General features: G+C 48.3%; 1 protein-coding gene across 11 annotated transcripts in view; it reads right to left on the bottom strand.

Moving 5' to 3' along the window:
- ANK1 (ankyrin 1) overlaps window positions 1-24215 on the bottom strand; it is a 50531-nt gene extending 26316 nt beyond the window's left edge. For 2 of the 11 annotated variants that reach the window (XM_048927970.1, XM_048927971.1), the window contains exon 1: window positions 6197-7062. In XM_048927970.1, coding sequence (XP_048783927.1) covers window positions 6197-6355 — 159 coding nt within the window. In that variant the 5' untranslated portion in view covers window positions 6356-7062. Of the gene's footprint in view, window positions 1-293; window positions 4204-5568; window positions 5831-6196; window positions 7063-23298 lie in introns of those variants that run through there. The other 9 variants (XM_048927965.1, XM_048927968.1, XM_048927967.1 and 6 more) reach the window with 9 other exon arrangements.
- Window positions 24216-24822: the final 607 nt, after the last annotated feature.

Raw genomic sequence — 24822 nt, 5'->3', positions numbered from 1 at the left:
GCGCTGCAGGGACTACCTCGAGAAGAGCAGAGAGGAGCAGCCCCACAGACATGCTGAGGAGCATCTTGCAGGTAACACTACCCTGGAGGAGAGGGGTGGAGGGCCCTTGCACATGGCTGAGGCATGGATGCTGCAGAACGACTGCCCTTCTGCTTCCCAGAACCAGAGAACTGATGGGTGCCGGGCGCCGGCAGCCATGGGATGGAGACACAGCTCAGACAGCAAAAGCAGACGACAGATATCTGCAGTCATATTCTCCTCTTAAAGTCCCTGCGTACACTGGGACTGCCTACCTGGCGTTCGGTCGTACTCTTTCACAACAGCTGATTACTCTGGGGTGTCACAGGCAGCCTGACAGCATGAGATTAGCCAAGGAACTAAAGCATAGATTGGGTCAATGCCATCTCCTTTTTCAACAAAAGGGAACAGCAAGAAATGCAGAGACTCCATGGGCATAAGTACGTATGCATATCAAAAAGATGCATGCACATCCCAGGCAGCACAACACAAATGCTCCTTAAGGCAGACACACACATTGCACACTCGCCATCCACAGCTAAGCACAAAGTGCAGCACAGACACACTGTGTGCACTCGCTTGGCATTTGTGCTCATACTGCTGCCTGCACCTACATTTGCTTGCTATCCGCCTGCCCCAGGATATACAGCAGTTGCTTCCAGATGAAAAAGAATGCCCCCAGTGGTTTTACTTTCCTTTAATTTTTTTTGGCAGCTTGCAGTGTTTCTCTCCATTTTCCCTCTCTTTCCCAGCCATTTTTCAGGAAGGAGTTATTCCAAGCTGAGGAGGTAAACTTGCTTATTTGTGTACCTCTCACACAGCTAAGCCCCACGTATAGGCATCGTGTTCCATAGACTTGGGGATCTTCAAGGTGTGAAGTGGCAGGATGCAGCTTCCAGCACTTCCCAGATCTGGACTTTGCAAAATGCTCCAAGACCTTCTAAAGTGAAAAACACAGCTCAGTACAGCTGTGCTTCTCCTTCAGTTTCTCTTCTTTGAGGCAACAGTGAAATTATTTCTCTTTTCCAGCCTTGATGGGAGACTTTCTCAGTCCTTATTCACAGGGTATCACCACAGCCTGATGACTGCTCCTTCACCCCAGCAGAAGCCTGGGTCTGACCAAGCTCCTTGCACTGTAGCTGTGGGCTAAGGCAATATGCAAAGGGGATGTTTTGCCAAGCCAGAGGTTCAGGCTGGATTTTGCTAATCTTGCTCTATTTGTCTCCTGCACACGGTCAAAGTCTTCTCTAATCTTTTCTGGCAGTGCCATCACTCTTACTCCCACCTAGGGAGGAGCTCCTTCTGCAAATTATTGATAAAGGAAAGAAGGGTCTCAACATTGCCTCTTTCTATGGACGGGGGCCATGTTCATCAGGAACACCCTGTGTAGAGGCTGTTAAATGTAGCATGTTGATGATTCCCAAGAGCAAATGAGTTCAGAGGCTCACGCTGCTCTCATGGTGGTTTCTGGGCCACGAGGAAGGAAGCAAATTGTCCTGCTGTTTCAGACTGGCAAAAGGCACATATGCATGCTGCTACACTGCTCCATGTGTGCACCATGCCTGGGCCTTGATCAATTTGCTTTCTTCCAGGCCGAGCTACTGAAAATCATTGCCACTGAGGAGGCTCAGACAGCAGGCTTTGCTACAAGAACAGCTTCCTGTGTGTGCTCTGTAGCAAAGGTCTTCAAAGCAACTACACCACTGCACAGGTTTCTATCTCATGAGTTTATCCCTAAACATAACTGCATCTTCAAACTTTTGCCACTGCTGTATTCTTTGGAAGCCACGTTCTCCTGCCAGCAAGTCCTGCCCTGCACACTTAGTGGCATTTGCAGCTCCACTGCTCTAATGCTCCTGAAACCCCACCTCTGGAGCAATATGTGCCACTTTTTCCCTGGTATGCATTAGGAGTGAAGCCAGTGGAGGCATCTTGACAACCAGGATGAGCAAGCAGTTTGTGAACAGCAGAGAAATAGTAACAGAAGAGCCAGATGCTGCTGCTAAGGGCAAGGCCCTACCTGGGGATCCCCCACAGGGGCTTCTGACCCTGCTAAGCAGATGCTCTCCCCCCAGCCTGGTCTCAGGCTGCCAAGTGCTCATGGAGGTCCAGCAAGGACAGACGAATTGTGTAAGGTAGCACTCAATGCTCCAGCAATGCACAGAGCCTCAGCAGCAACAGGGAGATGCAAGCCTGACTCCTGCACTGTGGCCATGTGTTACAGAGGGCATCCTATCCAGACAGTGCATAAAAGGTCCAGACCACATCCCAGGAGATGACCCAGTCACTGTCAGCTGTTAGTACCAGGGCACTGTCAGCACTGCCAGCTGGGAAGGAAGTACAATCCTTGCAATGGCCTTTAGTTTGCTTTGACATTTCTTTGCTCTTGTGGGCATATGTCCAGCAGCAGGCATGGTCCTCAACTTTGAGGTATTGTTTCCAACAGAGAGAACAATGTAGTGTCTTACTTTAAGCAGTTCTCAGCCTAAGGACTTTTTTCAGGCCAGGGCTCTCCATGTTCTCCCTACCCTGCAGACATCAAATGCCCAGGTCAGCAGGTGCTAATGGTGATCCTTTCTCCTCAGATGAGAAGAATATGTCAGTTCTGGAAATAAACTAAAGGCAGATACTAAGATTAAGTGCATTTAGAGATGGCCCCTGGGGTCTCTCTAAAAAGATAAGGGAAGTTGAATTGGATTCAACTTGGAATGCCCAGAAACAGAAACCACACCATCTGATCAGCAGGAACTTTCTCCTCTATCTACATTCACAGAAGCTTGACACGGGTGGTCCCTGCAGTGGAAACAAAACCTACCAGCAAGTTTCAGCCTTCCTGGTGGAAGAAAGCATTTAATAGTGCACAGCATCTCCAGAGAGGCCACAGGAGCGAAGCCTCAGGCAGGCAGCCAGAGCAGCACAGAGAAGAGACTGCCAGGCACATACTGCAAACTCAGATGAAAGAGAAAAGCAAGAACACTGGGAAAAGCTCATCAGATGAAAGGATAAATCCATATACCCAAATTCTACCCTCCCACCATCTTCACTCCTGCGCACGCGATTTAGGAGAGGTCTGCAGATCTTAGTAGAACTTAAAGCATTAAGAGGTCATCTCTGGAAACCATTTGCTAAGTGATTTTGCTCTCCTTTCATGCATCACCTTGAGCAAAACCTTTGTCCATGCTCATTGTTGCTGAGTGGAGATTTCACAATACCCCAGGCCTCCCCAAGGCACAGAACACCAGAGGCCGTGGCTGATAGTGCTGATAGCAGCAGTGATCCCCAGTCATGAGAATGCAGGGGTGCACATGGCACAATGATCTGGTGGCAAGAGAATCAAATAATGCAGAAATGAAAGATCTGCACAAATTCCTGCATCAAGGGGCTGTTAATGCTGGAAGAGAATTTGGCACAAATGGCAGAGCAGAAATCCCAAAGTGAAGGTCCCCGTCAGGTTTCTGAGAAGGGAGGCAACTCTTCAATTAGTTTTTGAGCTTTGAAGTTAGTAAAGTGGGGGCACGTTTTCAGGTGCAGTCGCAGTCATCAGGCCCCTCTGTCAGGCACAGTCCTCCATCCTTACAGTATCACAACTAATTAGCATTTGGAAAGCCTGTTTTTATGCACTCTGAATGGGACAGGGTTGTTCTGGACTGTCACTGGTGGTGTAGTTCAGGGCCAAATTCACTCTGTCCCTGCTGAGCATGTTCAGATGTAGACAACTGGTCCCTTTCCTCCCACCTCACATCCCCTTTGCTAGATGCTGAAGCTGGAAGGGGTTCAGGACTGGGTAAGGAGACGGATCTCTCCTTAATCTGCAATGAGCAAGTATTAGGAAGCTGCCCCTGCATAGTGAACTGATCCTTCCTGATAAGGATCCCCTGGTTCTATGAAAGTCTGCCTGCCTGTCATTTCCCAGATAGTATTAATGGAGTTTCTAAGCAGTAACGTCAAGCCCTTTTCTGAAATTTGCAAACCACCACTTGTCAATGAAGTCCAGTGCTGAGTCCAGCAGCAGGGACTGAACAGAGGAATAGGGAGCTGAAGACCAGGACATTGTTCCTCTGCACAGAGCCAAAGCAAAGCAAGAATTAGCACAGCGAAGGCTCCTGCCAGCTGGGGCAAGGCGCATCCAGGGGAAAGCTGTCACACTCCTTTGATGTTAGCAGGAGCCTCTGCTCTCTGCACAGCCTGAAAAAGAAAAGCTATTTTTACCTCGTCAGAAAATACACAGACTGTGACTGAAGACAATACACCGGTGCTTGTCACTCAGGAGCTACACCTCTTCTTACAACACAATAGGATTTACAGCTGTGAGAGATGCAGCAGCACTGTGACTGCTTTGTATCTCCTGCTTTCCTACTGCACTGCCTTCCCCAGCCGTGCCATGGCTCAGGCAATACGTGCAACAGACAACATCAGTACAAGGGAAGACAGGGACATGCTTTGAGGGGCTGAGGCACATCCTGCAAACCAGCTTCCAGCCTGCCCCAGGCTCTGTGCAGTGCCATTGCACGCAGCAGAAGCCAGAACGTGCCACCAAGGTCTGACTCAGTGCCTTATGGAAAAAAATTCTCTCTCTTTGCCAGTGTTTTGAATCAACTGTTCCTAATGTCTGCAATCTCATCTGGCTGATCTTTTCTACCTCTGCTTCAGCAGGGCCAGCCCACACCTGCTTCCATGAGCAAAAGTGCTGAGGATGAGGCTTCCTGCTAGGATGGAGAGGCTGTGAAGGATCGCAGCACATGTGCATGGTTGCAGATTCACTGCTAGCAGTGTGCAGCCAGGCTGCCTGAGCTCAGTGTAGCCTCCAGAAGCCATGCAGGGAAGAAAGCATTGACAGGAAAGTACCTGAAGCACAGCCTGGAAATAGATTGTTGCCAACTTATCCCCGGTGAGGACATGCAAGCAAAAGCTGTGGCAGCACAGCCACCTGCTCCTCAGCAGAGCTAATAGAGCATTATGCCTAGAGAGAAACGTCATCCTGTGCACCTGTCCCAGAGCTTCGTGTGGGTGAAATAAGGAAGGTGATAGCACAGAAATCAACGTGTACCACTGAGAGGAAAACAAAGGAAAAAACCCCTAACAGCCCTCACTTGAGGGCACCCCCATCTCTCAACAAAAGCAGCAGCAAGAAAGACAAGGTGAGCACAATACCAGGGGGTCTTAGGAATTCTGGATTGAATGCCAGACTACATTGCTGAATCCCAGCATGACCTTAGGCAAGCTTCCAGCAGCCTAAGAAGGGCAGCAAACCCCTTCTACCATTCCAGGGCCCATTTAGGCTACCATACTTTGGGGACAAGGGCCCATGTTGTCTGGGGCAGATATAAAACTATTTAAGTGGCCTGGATGCACCTAAACTCCTGAATGTAAAAAAAAAACAAACAAAAGCCCCCAAAATAAAATAATAATAATAATAATAACAACAAAATAAACAAACACCACAAAACCAAAGCAAATAAAAACACCCCTATTCAAACAGACCTGACTCCTCTCCCCCTAGTGCAGCCCAGCAAGCCCCTGACCATGGCAGGGACTTGCCCAAGTACTCACCCTCAAGTAATGCAAACATGGCATTGCTGCAGGAGAGTCAGCTCACCCTGGGCAGCCAGGGTCTGCAGGTCTGATCAGCTCACTGATGCTGAATGCTGCAGCCAAATAAACTGTGTGAGCAGCCAGACTGGAAGCGTTATCAGCAGGACTGAACCCTATCATCTCCACTCACATGTGTCTGCTGGAGTGGCAGGAGGCACTTTCCCTCCCAGGAGGTAATCTCCCTGCCTGCAGCTGGAAGATTACAGCTGCCCTGCACGCAAGCACTCAGCCTATGTTGCACCTGAGGCGTGCTTCATAAACATGCCCCTGAGCTGTAAACAGGGAGGAGCCCGCTTACGTGAGCCCTGTTCTTCAAACAGCAGAAGGGAAGATGGAGCTTCGGAAATACAAGGCAAAATGAAATAATCCTGTGGCCTGAACCACGCTGGTTCTCTCGGTTTGTGCTGCGCAGAGCCCAAACAGCTCATTGGTTGCTGCAGACCTTGGCTGGGGCACAGGTCCCAAAATGGGGGACACTGAGATGGAACTGAAGTGAGAGATGAATTCTGGTGACAGCAGCTCCAGGCCCTTCGTAGGGCCTGAGGCTCGCTGCAACGCAACGAACGCGCCCCTTCCCCCCTTCTACCTGCACAGCAGACTCCTGCTCCAGCATCCCTTCAGGAGATCCTTGCTTGCAACAAGAAGGCAAGGGGTCCACAGTGGTTGGTGCATGCCCTCTCTGAAAGACACGCAATGGAGTCACACCAGTTGTCCAAGGAACAGCCCTCTTGGAGTCCACTCCCATCCCACCCTCTCCTCCTGCTCACACAACACAGAGCCACGCTCACCTGGCACTCCGTGCATTCTTCTGCCAGTGCTTTGCTACCCTATTTGGGATCCTTGAAGAAGCCCTGGGGTGGTGCAAGGCAGCCACGCAGCTTGGTGCCTGTTTCTAGCTAGCAATCAGCAGGTCCTTGATACCAATTACAAGTTCAAGAACTTTCTCCACTGGGACAAACTAGCAAGGCTGTGACCTGATCACACCTGGAAGGGTCTGGGCATCACATTGATAAACGCAGCTTGTGTCACTTTTCAGTTGCAGAGGGAACAAAATCAGCTGCATGCCTCTAGGGAATTCCAATAAAACAGACCAGCCCACCACTGGCTGAGCTTACACCAGTTGGAGCAGGAAAAGAAAATCAAGAGAATCTGTTAGGATAGAAAAATGCTTTGCACTATGTAGAAATTGAGATTTTTTTTCTTACTGAGCCAAGTCCAGGTTGAAACATTAGAGCAGGAATAGTCCTTACCTCAGTCCAAGGAAATACATTCCCCTTGTCCAGTGCAATTCAGTACTTCACAGGAAGTGTGGGATCCCTTAAGTGTTTGACCTATAATGAACTCCTCCTCCCATTGAGGCTGAGCTCAAATGTTAATTATCAGAAGGATGAGCAATGTAACTGCTGCCTGGCACGCTGCATTTGCTCTAAAACGTATTGCTGCTTTGAACCTCCAGGCAACATTGGCCATGTCTCAGATCCTGCTGTTTTTTTCCCCTGTGTAACTGCATATCATGAATGCAAATATGAGTCCTCTGAAGATAGAACCCTACCAGCCAGGGCTATGAGTCTATCCAGAGCTACTGGCTCAGCATAATGCAAACTTTCTGCAGGTTCTTTTCCATGAAAACACTTCAGAAGTCTCAGGCAATGCTTTAACACTTACCTGTTTTCAGAGCTTGAACTGAGACAGGCTGGACTGCTCACTCCCTGGGATTTTGCACAGTATCACACAGTACACCTATGTGAACATCTCCTTACAGGCCTCTGAGACTGCACAAGTCAGCATCACATTGCATTCAGTTCAGTTAGCTAACACAGAGCTAAACCAGAGCTCTGAAAAAGGAAGAGATTTCAGTGGATGCAATAGAAACAGTCTGTTAGAAAGTGCAAACCATCGTCGAGAAAAAGCATCCAGGACAAAGAGTGAATAATTGCTGTCAGCTCTCTTGTGCCCCTGTGTGCAACCCCAAGGACTTCAAGGAGATTTTTGCCAGCCAGGGCTCTGATATTGTCATAGCACTGTTCCCCAGATGCTATAACATCTATCATACAAGGGAAAAACAATCTCTCCTACCATCTTGTGACAGCACACAGCAGTCCTAGTGCTTCAGTGCCATGGCATGACAGGTTTACACCTGAGATTGAACTCCAGCACCAACTGCAGACAGAGGTGGGACAGAGGGAAGTGATCTGTGAGCAGTTAGGAGGAAGGGGGGATCCCTGAAGAAAACTGCTCCTACAGCCACAAACAGTTTGGGGTTTTGTTTGGTTTTTTTTTTGAGAGATACGTAGTCCTGCCTCTGACCTTTCCTGAGGGCCTCTGGAGAAGATCTTCAGCTGCACTATGATGTAGCTGTGAAGGAATGCAGGGCTCCTTTCTCTGCCTTGTTATCTTCCATGTAATTAGAGAAGGGATCTCCGGGCACCACAGGCTGCTGCCAGTCCCTTCTCAGCTGTTATTTTCCTTTCACTTAAGGGAATGGAGAGTGCATGAAGCAGAGTATCTCACACACATTGCCTTGGGGAAGAGTAAATACCTCTGTTTAACAGTGGGCTTCAGTTCTTTGAGGATACAGCACGGTGCTTTTGCTCAGAGAATGATGTACATCCTTTCCTGCATTCAGCAGCTTGAGAAACAATGCTAGGACAGGTCCAGGGCTGAAGTCACTGAAGGGAAGCTGCTCTTCCAAGCCATCACTGCAACCTCCTGGAGCAAGGACAAGTGTGCAGCAGGGTTTGTTTTATCCAGCACATCCCCTTTCTGCTTACTGAGGACAACAGTCCCTGTGCTCCAGTCACCTGCTGAGGCTCCGAAGAGCAGCCAGCTCCCTGGCTCCTCTGGTCAACAAGCTGTTATCTTAGGAAACATGAATGCAATTTTAAGGCTGAGTCAGGCACAAAAGATGAATAATTTAAATCCTTAGCAATTCTGTTGCTGTTGCCCAGCTGTGGGTAATGGAAGGTACTGAGCTTCATGCAAGGAGAGAGTTGCAATGAAAACGAGTGCTGCTGTCAGGCTGCTTCCTCCTGCTAGGAGAGAATAGCCATGATGCAGGCATAAATAAGCAGATAACAGCACTCTGCAGTGCTGAGCCAGGCACTCTGATGCTAGGAGCAGGCAGTTCTCTGAGCATAGCAAGCTCGCTTTCCTGTGGCATTTGTTGTTTCTGGCATCTGTCATTTCACAGAAAGTCAGTGCGAACTGCTGGTGTCCTCCCTCTCTGATGTCAATTCCTCGGCTTACAAAGTGCTGGAATCATCAGCCATGGGCCAGAGGAAGGGCATGGAAGGGGCCACACTTGCTCTTCAGCTTTCTGTCAGAGCAGGAGCTGTGCAGTGTTGTGTGATGGAAGGGGAACAAAGATTTGCTTTTCTCACATCTTCCAGGCTGTGTTGTCATGCTGGTTGCCTCCCCATCCTCTTGTGTGTGTGTGAGAGAGAGAAAACAGGAAGATACTTGTCCCAAAATCAGTCTAAAAACCTGCACCCAGAAGCATGAGGCAGATTAAAACTTGCAAGAAAACCACTGGACTGCATTTGCAAAGCTGAGCAGCAGGTAAGTATAGGTAATCTTTTCCCATTGTACCCTTGGATCAAATAAATCTTTCACGGCTTTCCATAAGTTCAGAACTGTTTGAGCTGTGGAATTCACAAAGGAAATCCAGAAATGCAAATTGAAAAGAGCAGCCTGCCCTTTTACTCCAAGAGACAAACTGCCTACTACCAGCATCACTGCTGCTTGGTTCTTAGAAGAAACAGTGTGAGCATGACATCAGAAAGTTTGGGCAGCCCTTGCCCCTCATTGCATTGACACTGATCAAACAGAAGGCCTCACTGTGTGTCCCTTTGACATTTTACGATACGAGCCATAAGATGTTCTTTTTGCTCCTCATTTGGATGAGCCAGGCAACGCAGCTGAAAATGTTATCTGACCAATTCATCTTACGCTCATTCATGCACAGAAATCTCAGAGACTCAGATTCATTGAGTGCAGACATGAAAGAAGTGCAGAATTCTCACATAAAAGCAATATCCATGGACTCTTGCCTATGCTACAGCTTAGCTCTGTGCTGTCCTGGCTGCACAGACAGATAGAAAATGCTCAGCAGCCTCTGCATTTGCTCCCCATCCATTGGACCAGAAGACATCTTGCCCACAACATTAACAACTGCTGTTGTTTTTGTTGTTGTTGTTTTAATTCTTTTTCCCTCTGCTGAAGGCCAAGCAGTTCTGAGAGCAAGGAGTATCACCTAACTGAGCCTGAATTGGAAAAAAACAGCTCTGGGAAATCAGCTTGGCATTATGCCCATAATGTGGGCCAAGGGCAAATCACTTCTTAATTACTGCTTTAGGTACAAGTTTCTGCTTTCACTCAGGCGGGTACCGATCTGAAAGACATAAGGAGACCTTTATCAAGCTGCTGCTAATTAAGCCCAGCTATTGATCCTATTGAATCCAGTGATTCTGCTGTAACAGCAAGATTACAGATCCGCCGAGATTCCCAAATGTTATTATGCCTATTTGGGGATCTCAAGATGGACAAACATCCAGCATTGAGCTGTAATGCATGCCTGGAGGCAGTGCAGACTGACATCCTGTGAGAGCAGATGAAGGCACAGTCCCCACCTGGCAAGATGCACTCTGCTCCTTTTGGCAAGAAATTTCTGACTCTGCTGCTCAGCATCAAGGGAAAGAAAAACCTTTTGCTGTACCTCTACTCTCAGCAGCCACCTGGTCTTTGAGGTCTGCAGTGCACCTAAATGCCGTGGTCCCACCAAGATCCTCCTGTTCTGTTCTATCAGATCACTTCAAGCAATTGAACAGAACTTAGAAACCATTTCTGTAAACCTTTTCTATTTTCAGTTCTCAAATTATTTTCTTTTTTTTTTTTTTCTTTTTTCTTTTTGTACCAGCAAGAAAAGCCTTCAATCAGCGCTTTGTGGTGTATGCAGTCCTGTCACCAGCTTTGCAGCAGTCCGACAGGCGTCAGGAGCTCTGCACAGAGCTCAGAGGGAGTTATTTTGATATTCAGAGCAATAAGCAAAACAAGCTGTACACCTGTGATTTGACACAGAAATGCTCTAGAGTTTGATGAAAGGCTCAAATATCAACAGCAAGGCAGGAAGGTTTGCACCAAAAATTGAAATAATTCCAATCAATATTCATGCCACAGTCAGCTGCAACTTGTACAGCTTTTCCCTCTGAATAGTCGTGGATTGCAGCTGGGCAAAAATAATGAAATGAGGATTGACGAGAGACATGGTGGCACTGCAAGTGCAGCACAGCCATTTCCAGGAACAGCTGTGGTGTGACAGTGCTGGGCTGCAGGTTTGCATGAGGGGTGGTTACAGAATCAAGGCACAGTCGTAGAAAAATAAGTCATGGGAAACCTCCATCCTCTTCATGCCTCTAATGGATTGAGGCTGTTAGACGCTCCCCTCCTGGGAGGTGGATGAGCAATATTGACTGGGTTATGCCATCATCAACAGAATCCACTCAAGGCATTGCCAAGACTATTTGTGAAAGCTATAGAGTACTACTAAAAATTTTTGTTGCTAATATTTAGTCCTGGGGATTGTTTGATGGAAAGCCATTGAGATTATGGTGAATATTCGTTCTGCAGGAGCTCGCAGAGCAGATTTGTCCCTGCTTTTCTGGCTCCCATGCAGAAAGAAAAAAATCCCAACAGTGCAAACTCTTCTTCTTGGAGCTCAGAGCTTCGTGTACCATCAAAAGCAAACTCTGCACTCACAAGGTCACTCCTCTTTTTTCTACAGATGCTGTCCAGAGGGACTGTGACAGCATTAACATGTGCTCATCCTGGCACAGAGCTGCCCTATAAAGGTGCCCTATATAGGTGGTCCCTACCAGCCTGCAGTGCCAGTGCAGAGCAGACCCCAGAACAAAACCTACTTGAGAAGTGGCTTCCTACTCCTTACCTCAGTCCCAGAACTTAGAAACACGTTGTTGAGCCTTTGCTGATCACCTTGCTGAGTAAGCTAAGAGGCCAAATGCTTCCTTGGATTCTTTTCCACTCATGTTCTGATGACTGTGCATCTTGTGGGCATGACTATTCCAGATACCATTGATTCATCTATTTCCTCAGCATCCTTGGCATGCCTGCACAACATGATATGAGCATTACAGCAAGAGCAGCAGCTCACACCAGTGTGCTGCTCACAGTACAACAGCCAGTTGTTCTCCAGTTACTGCAATGCTCTGAAGAACCGTTTGGCAGACCTGCAAAAAATCCACTTGAAGTCTTGAACCTCATGGGTTCCATTTAAGGATAATTAATGAATGATTCAGAAGAGATGTGCACACCTCTGTTGTATGCCCACAGCCCTGTTCTCAATGATCAGCATTTAGGATGATTTCATCTCTCAGTATCTTTTCCTACGGTCTAATTCAATTACATAAGATGCTTCTGGATGACAGAAGAAGAGTCCCAGAAATAGTCATTTGTACATGATTTTGGGAAGGGAGCAATTCTGTAGAATAAGCGTGAAGATAGAGCTCTACTGACCTAGCAGAGCTAATGAGAGTCTCACAATTGTTCGAAACTTGAAGGAGATCAGCTATTTTATTTCTCCCAGTGGACATCTTTCACTGAACACCTGCAGTATCAGCACTTTTCTCTGACCTCAGCTACAGAACTTTGCCCCTGAGAGCTCTGTCAGCTACTATATGGGAGATGTGGTGTATTCACTGTTGGAAAGTGTCACAGAGCTATCTCTAGATCTATCTGTGTCTGTGATGGGGGGACAGCAGGCCCACAGGACCACAGCCCAGAAGAGATGGGAGGGTGCTGACAGTTTACAGGTTGGTTTGGTCCAGCTGTGACTAATGGGGCAGGGGGACCCACTGACCCACACCCCAGGAAAGGGGAAAGGGGGCAAGGGGGAAGGGTAAGGAGATGGGCCTAAAAACAGAGCAGATCTGAGGAGGAGAGTTAATTTACTAAATATGATATCAGAATGCAAGATAACACTATAGGATAGGATAGGATAGGATAGGATAGGATAGGATAGGATAGGATAGGATAGGATAGGATAAGGATAGGATAGGATAGGATAGGATAGGATAGGATAGGATAGGATAGGATAGGATAGGATGGGGATTGAGGCTAATCAATCCCAATCTCAAATAAAATGAGAGTGTGTCCAAAACTGAATGCCTTACTCTAGAGATGAAGGCAAGATGGTCTGAGCATGCATAGCTGATACGAGCAGCAAGAAAAGGAAAGATCTTGTGACTGTGAGTTTTGCTCTGAACGCAAAGTGCTTTTGCACTCAAAAAGCATTATTTTGGAGATGTAGACAAAACACATAGCATCAGTCGGAAAGCCCATGTTGGAACAGAGTGTCCTCAGTCGCTCTAGGGAGTCTAGTCTAGCCTAGGAGAAGCAGAGACTGCTGGAGACTGCTGTGCTCCTGGAGGCAATGGAAACAGAACGCATCTTTTGATGCACATGAGTTTGGAATTAATTCAGCTGATTGCAGACTTGCAATGATGCCATACCCACCACAAACCACATGACAGCATTATCTCTACCACGTCATCATCTCCCAAAGGATGCAGCAGCACAAGGAGCAGGAATGGCAACTGAAATGACCTGCTTTCCTTCATTGCACCAACCAGCAAGCAATTCTGAGGCTATAACTCAGCTGACCTACTTGCTGTGCAGCGCAGCATCCTTCTCTCCCAGACCAGAGGAAGCTGAGGTGGGCAGTCCAGAGGCAGAGGTCTGCATCACAGCACCCCAAAATGGGGAGACAGCCCCTTGCACTGAGCAGATCTATGAGGATGCTGGCCGTGGTCAGCAGTCCCCTCTGCCCCAATGCACCCAACAGCACCATCCCACCCCAGAAACATCCGAATCCTCTCAGCTGCTGCTGCCATGGAAACGCCAGAGAGAGGCTCCGCCAGCCTTTGATGTGCTGATCTGTTTAAAGCATGCAAAATGCAATTCAGAAGCTGGGGAGCTGTGTGGGGTGCATCTGGCTGCCCTAAAGATGGAGGCTCTCTGAGGAGCAGGGATTAATGCACGATGGTGGGCACCGTGGCCATCCACTGCTAGAGCAGTCACAGCGTGCTGCTCTCTGCCCCGGCTCACACACTTAACAGAGTTTAATATTTAACATCAGACAAGCTGCTGTTTCACAGGGTAATTTGAGTTATTAATAAAAAATCTGCCCTAAATAATTCAAAAATAAGATGCTGTTACTCCAGTTTATCAGCACTGGCAGCAAGTGCTGGGAGCTGAGCACCAGAACAGCGCTGGCCACAGAGCAGTTAATGAGGAGCCTGGAAAAGGCTGCTGCAGCGTCAGAACATCAGTGGAGCCAAGCAACACGCAGCTTAATACTGTCCCCATCTCCTGTCACATCATAGGCAGAGAAGTAGGAAGCAATTCCCAATGAGGAACAAGGAAAACACAGGACAAGCAGGCTGCTTGATCCCCTCTCCAGGAGCTCACAGAGATCCCCTGCCTTGAAAGGGCATCTCCAAGCCCAAAAAGCACTGCACAACTGCATACCTTCAAAGATGCACAGTCTTGTAGCATTTAGCACTACGGTTCCCTGAGGATTTGCTGTCGGTAACAGACAATGTGAGCCACCATCCCCTGCATCCCAATGTACCCTTGGTGGGCACCCAGATTGTAGTGGTCCAATGCAAGCCAAGGAGCCCTGAAATGTGAGGGCACAAAGGAAGATTTCATTTGTTTGAGGGGGTTTCGTGCCAGACTTCTAACAGAATATGCTTTACATCATGAAAAGCAGGCACCCAAAGTGGTCTCCTACAGAAGTAATGTCTATGTCCTGCACTCTGCCATTCCCAGCACATTCATTTTAATGACGTCCTACTCCACAGCTGCAGCTGAAAGCCCCCAGTTCTGCAGTCTCTTCTCTTACCTTTTTGCAATCTATTGTACCTTGGAAGCATCTTCCAAACAACATGTTTGTATGCATGTTTGTTTGTGCTGACCTTCAGAACCATAGTCAAAATTAAGTCCTTGTTTTCATGGTTCAGCACCCAAAAAGCCTCCCTGAATCTCTACTGTTTCATTGCAGCTCACAATCACATCGTTGGCATGCCTTACATCTCTCCTAATGTAAACACAAACATGATTAGTGCATATTTTTGAGGTACTTTTTGCCTTACACCCTCACGTTCTCCCCGTAACCTGCTGGCAGAGCTCAGCAGTTGGCAGCACAGAGCAGACAGCTGGAGGAGTGGAGCGAACCGTAGTGGTTGCAGCTCCATAAAAAGTACAAAAAGCACATTGCTTTCTTTGGGCTGGTTTTATTTTTGTTTGATTGTTTGATGTTTCCCCTGAAATCTCACAAGAGCTACAGAGACAATTCTGAGGAAGCTGAGCTCCTTTCTTTATCCCAACAGGTCGCGATAGATTCTTTCTGCCAAGAGCAAACTACAGGATCGTGTGATATTTCTGAGCCACCTTCCTTTGTCTTCTGTGTGCAACGTTGCATTTATTTGCAGCACAATGTGTAAAAACACACCACTGCTTCAGGGAGGAAGCCTGCAGACCACAATAGCCAACATGCAATGCCCCTTTCCAATGCAGACTTGATCTCCCTGCTGTATAAAGGAAGTGCTTCACTACTGCAGTTGCGGACTGGTTGCTGGCTGGTCTGAGATGCATTTCTCCCTGTTGACCCTATTGATGAGGATGAGTTCAACAAGTTATGTGGAGGAGCTGTGCTGATGCAGTACTGATGGGGAGCAGATATTTTATACTTCTGCCTTGTGATGCTGTAGCTGCTTTTACTGCAATCTTAGCACTGCAGCAGGCTTGACGGGCGGCATTTTTCCTGCTATGTGCAGATAGGGATCAGCCTGCTGGCCATCACGTTGTTTTTTTAACAGGAACACGTTATTGTGCATCAATGCATGGCCAACCTGTGTGTGAAGAGAGCTGCCATGCCATGCTTCACTGAGCAATTTCTGCTTGGACCAAATCTAGCGAGCTGAGCTAATCCTGCCAGGAACAGAGCTGAAGAAGGGAAAAGATGAGAAAATCATAGCCTGCAGGACAAATATAGACCCTATGAAGGCATCTCTTGCCCAAGAGCTGAAATACTGTCACGAGAAAGGCAGTGGCCCACAGATATATTCTCTATTTCAGCTTTTATGTTGAGAAGCAGAACCGTAACCGTCCCCAGTAAAGGGAAAACAAGTACAGCATAGCAAGCCAGTTAGATAAGTTTTCCCTTTCTGAGAGCTCTGCAGCACATTTCCCATCCCCACACCACCACTCTTCAAACTCATCACCAGCCTGAGTTCTTTCATCCACCGCAAGGAAAATTAGGAGCAGAGAGAAGCAGCCGAAAAGGAGATCCATGCAGAGACTTGCAAGGACAGGGAACGGAATGATTGAAGTTCAGCATCTTATTTAAGAACAGACTATTTACTCCTATAACGAAAACCATGGAAACAATGAACAGCAAAACATTATTGATTCAAACATCAGAGTAAGGACCTAGAAATGGAAGAGGCGTGCTTGTAATTACAGCGCCCAGTGAAAACTCACGCCAGTCATCAACAAAGCAGAGCTGATTCCTAGGCAGACCAAAGGAGGACACCTTTCACACTCTCCCCTCCCCATTCAGAAGACTGAAAGAGCAAGTTTAGTTGGCACGTGGTCTCTGCCTAAGGCTTGACAGTGAGAGAAAGGTACAGCCCAAAACAGCCCTGCTCTTCTTGTACGAGAGATTCTGAAGTTTTTGAGTACCATTCAGAGCAACTATGCTTTAACTGACAACGCAGAGCTGGGCTGTGGAATAGCATCTACTGCTCAGTAGAGCACTTCTCTCCAAGTAGAGCAATGTGAGCATGCTAAGGCACAGTGCTTTGCACGAGAAGCAGTGCCTGCAGCTGGGGACAGAAGACATAGAGACTAATTGCAACGTGTTTGGAGATGGAAAGGTCAAACGCTTGGAAAACCCAGAACAACACTTCCCACCACGCTCACCCAAGGTTTGGAGACCCTGTGTGGGGACCATCCACAGACAGGGGCAGCTCCCACCCAGTTTCTGTTTGGAGATGCTCAGTGCAAGTAGGAAGCGCACTGTCAAAGCTGCAACTGTCCTCAGCTCACCCCACACCTGTCTGTCTCATCCACCAAGCAGCACTCCTCATGGCATTTATCTTATTCTTTGCTTTGTGCTGTAATCAGCAAGTCCTGGGTAAGACACAGAGCTCCCCTTCCAGGCATGGCATCAGGACAGAATTAAATGGACTCTGAACACACAAAAGTTTTCCTGTAGATTATTTAGAATCTTTTGTTTTCTGAACAAACATCACTGTACGAAAAGTAGAAATATGTTCACTATTCCTTTGCAGTGACCACCAGATGAGCTGAAGATACAACATAGTTTAAGGTATGTTCAAGTAGTTCAAGTATAAACACAGCTTATACTCTGCAAAGGCTTTAGGCACTGTGTTCTCTGCATTTCCCATAGCAGAGGTCCAACATACAGATATGAGCACACCCTGCAGGTCTTGAACAGTCCCGTTACCACACTAGAGTAGAGGACTGTAACCATCACTTTTATTTGGTGCTGGCTTCTATTGTACGTTTTTGCTTAAGTAAGAGGCTTCTCAGTGACCTGAGCAGGCAGACATACAGACAGACAGACACGCACGCACTCTTTCCCTCTTCCCTCATCACTGTATAAATATAGAAGCCTCATCTGTTTTCTGAATGCTCTCCTGCTGCTGCATTCTCTCCCTCCGCCTCCCCAAGACACTTTGGTGAATACCTGCTACTTTTGTTTCTACTGTAGATTTCTCACTGCAACATTCCAAAGTCCTAGATTTAACACAGTCCCCTATATTTGCAGCCCTACACAGAACTGTATGGCTCCGGCTTCGTGTTTCAGCCACTCAGCAAAATTTGGTTTGCAAATAGGAAGGGAGCTTGGATTTTGCTGCTGTTTGCAGCACTGTGGCTCAAAACATGACACAGTTCATCTGTGAAAGGAAATGTGAATTTTCAGATGGTTCTGCTGTGCAGAACTGTCCCTTCATAGAGAGATGTCAGAAATCTCCCCGTGTCCAGGAGGATGCCCTCTGCACACCTCAGATTTGAATGAGACTATCCAGTCCAGGGGCAGTTTTCAGAACCCACCCTCATGGCATTCTGAGAGCTGGAGGTGATGGCTGCTACAGAGACAGAAGTAGGGCAGAGAACCCAGAAATCTCTGCAATCCTTGACCCATCCTTTCATCATGCCTCCAGTGATGCTGCATCTTCCCAGACCGGCGAAGTGACTGTACGTTTCTGAAGAACACTGACATACTTAGGCAATTAAAATGAATTAGCATAATTCAGACCAAACTTCTAATTTTAGCTCTCTGTAAAGCTGCTTTCCTTCGAGCTCACATCTAACCTGCTGTGCCTCAGCTGCAGCACAATAGAAGCAGCTTCTTATCATGAACAAAGCAAGCTGCACGTGCTGCCAAGCTCAGCTCTGTCACAGAAGGCACCTTTGGCCTCATCCCCTGCACATAGGAATTGCTCTGCTTTGGCAGACCCTTGGGATGCTCCACACTGCACAGGGGACCAGGTACAGAGGACAGGGCGCACTTAAAAGACTTTGCACCAGAAATGGATTTTGGAATGCTGCAAGGTTTAAAATGTTGCTTGCCTCGTCCCAGTATCTTGATATCTGCAGGGTTCACCAAACCTGCATGGATACCGTTATTACCTGAATAATTTAAGAACCTGCAAAGCAGCCGTGTGGAATGGCACCAGCTTTGTCTGCGTGCCTCCTCCCCCCGCCGATGCGTGCCTGCAGCAGCAGGGGCTGCTCCGACCTCCCATCCTTTCCTTCCAGATGCCTACATTCAGCTCATGTTTTCCACGCCAGCCACTCCCCCTTCCATCACCGGCGCTGCAGTTCCTTGTCTGGAAATGTCAGGAAAGGACAGATGCACAGGCTCTGAAATGCCTTGCTAGCTCAGCAGTGCACACGCTGTTCTTCACTTACAACTGACTCGAGTTTTTGTGCGCAATTTGGGAAAGCAGTCAAACACGGCCCATTATACATCAGCTCCCTTTACCTGAGAGATCAGCTGAGCACCGCATCCGCCAAGAGCCGAGGCGGACAGTGAGAGAAGTAAAAGGAACCGCTGCTGAATACGTGTTCTGGTTTTTCTAACTGGGCCATCTGAAAGATCTCTTGGGCTGCGCCCATTGCAACGTCACGTGCTCAGCCACAAGCTCCTGTAACCTCTCTGCTGTTGCAGGAGCACGGAGGGAAGTCTAATTTCTGCACTGCCATTTTGATTTCTGCACGTAAATATGACACACCCTGCCCTCTGCCAGCCCTCCTCCCATACTTCATGTCATCACTGGGAAGAAAACCCGAATGTTAGGAGGACAGATGCTCCCATCACAACCAGCGTACGCTGCATTACAAGCTAATGGAAGAAATGCTGGAGGGTGGTTGCGAGTGGCAGCGAGTGAAATTTGACAGAGTTTAGTCAAAAGTAAGTTTGAAAGAGTCTCCTCTACCTTCTGACTCCACGCCAGAAAGAAACAGAGACACAGAAAGGCTTGGAGGGGAGGCCTCCGTGGGTGCTCACAGAGCCCAGCACAGCGCTGATGCTTTCTCTCCTCCTGACAGCTTTTCCATCCGCACAGCACTCCAGTGGCAGGTCAGATCAACAGCATCAGAGGAAGCTGTCATCACACACAGCCCCCATACTTCCCAAGCCAGCCTAAAACACAAACTAAATATTTATTACGCTTCTACAAAGTCTGAATCTCCTCACGGTGCAGCCGGCTGATGTAATCCTCCCCAGATCCTGACAGGACTTGCTTCCCCAACAACCTTGACAGTGCTCGGAGGGTCACAGTTACCTTCTTGTCACACAAATCAATTCCTTGTTGGCACACTCGGCAGACAGAGGCGGGGATGTAAATCCTCCACCACTGCGACATCAGTCGGTGCATTGGATCACCTTAAAGGAGCTCAGTTTTGCCCCAGTCTATCAGCAGCTGCAATACAAAACAGTTTCCCAGCTTTACACCCTGGACTCTTACAGCAGAAAAGGTTCATCCTTGCATTGCTGTCTCAAACCCAGCACACACACAACACACACAAAGATTTAAGATGGCACTGTGATTGCAAAGTCCTTTCTTAAGCCTAGATAACAGCTATATGGCTAATGACTAAGCCCATTCCTAGAAACACACTCTAATTCTTTGCCTACACACTACCCTGGTTACATTCACAGTGGTACTTCCTTGGCTCTCAAAGGCTTTGGTTGCCCTGATACTCAATGTCCCTCCTCACTTCCACAGCAGAGCATCAAGCTTCAGGCAGAAGATAACAGTGGAGTTTCTTCTGACTCCTTCTGTGATGTATTTGAGTATAAGGTAATGAGCACTGAAGTATTTCCTGCTGCAGCACGTAGAGGAAACTCTGCACCAAGCACGGGTTGCTATCTGATAGCAGGGAGACATATGCCTTCAAAGTAGTCTGTTTTGTTTCCTGGAAATGGGCAACTAGGAAAACAGCCAGAAGTTTTATGCTGAAAGTTTCTCATTAGGAAACATTTTCCTTTAGCATTCAAGGCTGTCTTGTGTGAGATACTGTACAAATTCAGACTGACAGACTGTCCTAACCTTGGACAATTGCAAGCCAAAGGAAATAGCAGTGAAAAGAGAAAATAAGTGGCTTAATTCTCCTTGTTCAAAGCAAACAAAATAGAGGCAGCAGTGCAGGCGCTGGGCTCTGTTCTGTAGAGCCCAAGCAAAACTTACTCTGAATGTACTGAGAGGGTGCATCACAGAACACACAACATACACAACAACACAAAAATGGCTGGAAATGCTGCAGAATGCAAACCACTCGTGCCCCAAGGCATAGACAGCATCAGCTTGCATGGAGTTAGAAGCAAGTTGTTCTGTGGCCTCCACTGCTTTGTTAGCACCTCTTAGGATGACTGGTTGTCCCTCTGCTATTGACACCAATAAAGTGAATTGCAGCAGTGGGCTCAGATACAGACCAAGATATAAACATGCAGCGCTGTGCAAACTCAGGGCAAACAGTCTCTGCCCACAGGAGCCTGTGTTTGCATAAAGAGCAAGAGACAACCAGCTGGCACATGTGGAGAAGTAGAAGGATCCAGTAACACAACGTTTTCAGTCCACACTGGTGGCAGTGTGAGAGTATTTTGACAGAGAGGCCTCCTGTGTGGATATATGGTAAGCTGCATGCAGACTTCCAAGGCACCAGCCAGGCACCCAAGCTAACATGGCTAACATGGAGACCCCCTCAGCTGCTGCTGCAAAACAGAATGAGAAAACTCCAACATGTTCTGGTAGCCCTTGCTGTGGTGCCAACACAGACTTGTGCAATAAACTGCCACCACTGCAGACACTCAGGCGGTGGGAAGCAAAGGATAAGAAGGGAGGACTTTTCCTATAGCAAAATCTCCTGGTTCACAGTAGAACTCCTTAACTGCTTTCTGATGGCATAAGAGACAAGCTGCTCTGTAGAAGAGTAAAAGGCCCTGCAGGGAAAAGCTGTGAGCCTGCATGCAGTAAGCAGTTATCACTGAAGAAAGCGATGTTTGACTTGCCAGTGTGGTAGTTAAAAGGCCCCATACCCAGTGACAAGCTGCTGTCTACAGACTTTATATCTGTCCGTTGCTCTCTCCAAATTCACTGTTCTCTGCAAACACAGAGCCCTCCTGGGCTGCCCTGGTCAGACATCCCAGTGCTCAGCCCCATGCAAAAGCATCCCTCACCCCAGCTTTGGTCCCAGAAGAAATGGAGGGCAAGCAGGGGCTCTGTCTGTCCTGACTTTAGGCTGAGCTGTGAGGCAGCCCAGCTTCCCTTCCCAAAGCATGTTCCCTGGGCATAATGCTTGGGAAGGGAAAGCTGAAGCTCAGGTACTCTGCAGTGTGCCAGAATCCTGCTGAATTCTCCAAGAAGACCTTGCACCATGTCCCCCATGCTGTGACAGTCCTGAATAGTGCACTGCAATGCTTATGGCTGCAAGATCTATTTCATCTGCCCAGGGAGGTGGTGGAGTCTCCTTCTCTGGAGATGTTCAAGACCTGCCTGGATGCCTGCCTGTGAGACCTGCTGTAGGGAACCTGCTTTGGCAGGGGGGTTGGACTCGATGATCTCTGGAGGTCCCTTCCAACCCCTACAATTCTGTGATTCTGTGATTCTGTGATCTCAGGGAATCAGAGCCCCTGGGTTTATTCAGGGGAGTTTTGCCATCTCTGTTGTTTATGTCACTGTCTTGGCAGTAAGCATAACTCAAGTCTCTCACAAGGAGCTGACAAGAAGGTCCCCCCTGCTCCTTTCCACCTGAAGAAGCCCAGATACTTTACAGAGATCTTTGGATTTCCCAGTCCATCACTGAGACACGCTGACACCGTGATTCATGGTGAGGGGCAGAAGGGAATAACATGGTTTTCTCAAAGGCTCACAAGGGATGAGCATTCTCTTCAAACAGGCATGAATGAAATTGGGATTCCAGTGCCCAGGACTAGCCCAGACTGCCTCAGTGGGCAGCTGTCTGGCAGTGGGGCAGGAAAATAAAACTCTGAGGGCTGCTCAGCAGTGCCTGCTCTGCTCCCTCAGCAGGACTTCTCTCATGGCTGTGCAGAAGCAGCCGTTGACACATTCTAAGCAACAGAAGTCTGTTGTAAACCTCTTGCTCACAGGAGATACACAGAAGTCTCAGACTCTTTTGCTAAATACAGAGGAGAAGCCCCCTAAGACATCTCTGTGTTGCAGCCTCTTCTCACACATACCCTGGATTACCCTTGGTGTCACCTCATTCCTCTTAGCCTCTCTGCACTGGTGTATAGCATAGACATCAGGCCCTGTTGTGAGAAGAACAAGAGATCTTCAAGCAGCAGCAAAGCAATCTTAGCCACACATCTGCTCCGGCGGAGAGCTGGCAGCAAGAAAAACTGACAGTGGCTTTCCAGAAAGGTGCTACAGCTCAGAACAGCAGGCAGAGCCCAGGCTCCTGCGTGCTGATGTCGGCAGAGGGGACGGGCACCTTTTCTTGCTCTGGCTCCCTGTTGCCTGCGAGCGTGATGCCTTTGCTGGGAGGGATGAACCACATCCCCCTCACCAACACTGTCTGTGCCACGCAGCAGCAGCAGAGCACTCGGTCCCTGCACAAAACTGCTCCTTCTCCCCAGGTGGCCTGCTGTCACTGTACCCTGGGTGCAGTGTCCTGGCAGAAGCAGGGCACAGGCAGAATATTAGAAACACTCCTCACTGGGAAAAGGGGCAAGTGTCACCTGCTCCTTTGCAGTCTCTGGGAGACTGCATGAAGCTGAAAGACAGAAAATTTATCCCAGAGATCAAATCCATTACTAGCAGATGATGAAAGGACTTGGAAATAGGCTAAGTGAGACTTTGATGCTTACACAAACCCTTTGCTCCCTCTGTCCCTTCACCCTCCTTTTTTTCTACCCCCATCCCTGCACTGTCAGGATAAACAGCAGACTCCTGGCCCCAAAAGTTGTCTTCTGTTTTGTAGGAATTGTTCCTTGTGCGCATGGATTTGTTCTGGGAACAGAGTGCCCCTCATCATCTCCCCCCCTCCAAAAGCAAACAGCACCCACTGCCACAAGAACAGGCATCTGAACATAGGGCTGCTCACCCCAGCATCACTGACCTTTTTCTTCCGGTCCCGAGAGCGATTTCTGCGCTTGCGATTGGATTCTTCCTTCTCCTTCTGCTCCTGTAGAGCCTGAGCCTCGATGTCTTTGATTTTCTTCAGCTGCTTTGCTGCTTGAGCCATGGCTGGTCAGACTGCAGCTGCTCCAGAGCTCACAGCGGCACTTTCTGCACAGCGCACTCCTGTTCCTGGCCAGGAAGGTCCCTTTCCAGCTCGAATGCTGTCGACCCAGATGGATGTGAAACCAGTAACGAGAGGAAGATAGAAAGCAGACAACAAGCCCCAAAGGACAGACGGTGTCTCCGGCTAATTGCTAGATGGAGTCCAGAACACCTTTATAAAGCATTAATAATCCCAAATCCAGCTGTTCCAGAGGTTCTGTGCACCATTGCAGCAGCCCCTGACTGCACTGGCACATCATGCAGAACCCTCTTGATGGGACAGGGCACCGGGCTGTGCTGTGCTCGCTCCCTCACTGCCTCTCCTGCAGTATGAAAAGAGATGCAGGCAGCTAGCCATAGGAAGAAAAATAACTCTCAGCAATTAATGCACGATGACAGCAGAGAAGCAGAGGAAAAGGAGGCCGCTGCATTTCATCTCGACTTCTGTTCTCTCCGTAGCAATACATTGAAAGCAGTAACCTGCATGTAGTCAGTCGGTGGCTCTACCACTGCAGTGCTGCTGAGGCAGGCACATATTCCAGCCTCTCCGATTCCCTCAGTCACTCTCTGTGCAGCGGGCGATGCGGCTGGTTGTGATTCCAGCTCCTTTCAGGGGGAGCAGTAGGCGATCGCTGCGTTGCTTAGAAGGCAGGCAGCATCCCTGCTCAGAAAACAGTCAATGCTGCAAAGGCTGTGCCAAACGGTGGAGCAAAGTGCAGCTTAACAGCATCCTTTTCTGCTCTCATCTCTTCACTGAGTGAACAGCGACGGGAGGGGAGGGATCTTGGCTGTGAATGGGAGACAGAAAGCAGGGGCTAGGTTTGCTCCTTGACTAACAGCTGCAGAAAAGAAAACCAGATACCCCAGCTCCTGCCCCACAGACATCAGCAGAGGATCCCTGGTCATGGCACCTGGAGGCAGTCACCTCTTCTCCATGCTCATCTGACCATTTTACCTGCAGCCTCCCTTCCAAAGCAAAACAAACCACAGGTTAGAAGTCATAGATTTAGCTCAGAGATGTAATTTTTGTTCCTGCAGATTGCATCAGTGCAGGAGGGGTCTGGGCACAAACTGGGGTCTGCACTTTTATCAGTTCCATTCTCCGCTCTCCCTCTGCCCCCAAAATGTCACCCATCTGCAAACTTATGGGCAGAGCACTGGGAGCATCATCTGCCCAACATACGCTGCAGGTTTTTGGTGTAGCTCATCCTATTTTAGACAGAAAGGTCCCTTTCGTGTCAAAAGATGGGGAAGTAGGGTTTAATGTCAATTCCTTAGCAACTACCTGACAGTCACTTACAGGTTATGTAGAGAGATGGGAAGCTGAGAAATGCAGAATTAACTGTAGATAATGTAGGTC

The sequence above is a fragment of the Lagopus muta genome, chromosome 27 (genome assembly GCF_023343835.1).
Source record: "Lagopus muta isolate bLagMut1 chromosome 27, bLagMut1 primary, whole genome shotgun sequence".
Taxonomy (NCBI): Eukaryota; Metazoa; Chordata; class Aves; order Galliformes; family Phasianidae; genus Lagopus; species Lagopus muta.
Note: the sequence above shows the minus strand (reverse complement) of the source record. Positions and strands in the feature narration are given on the sequence as shown.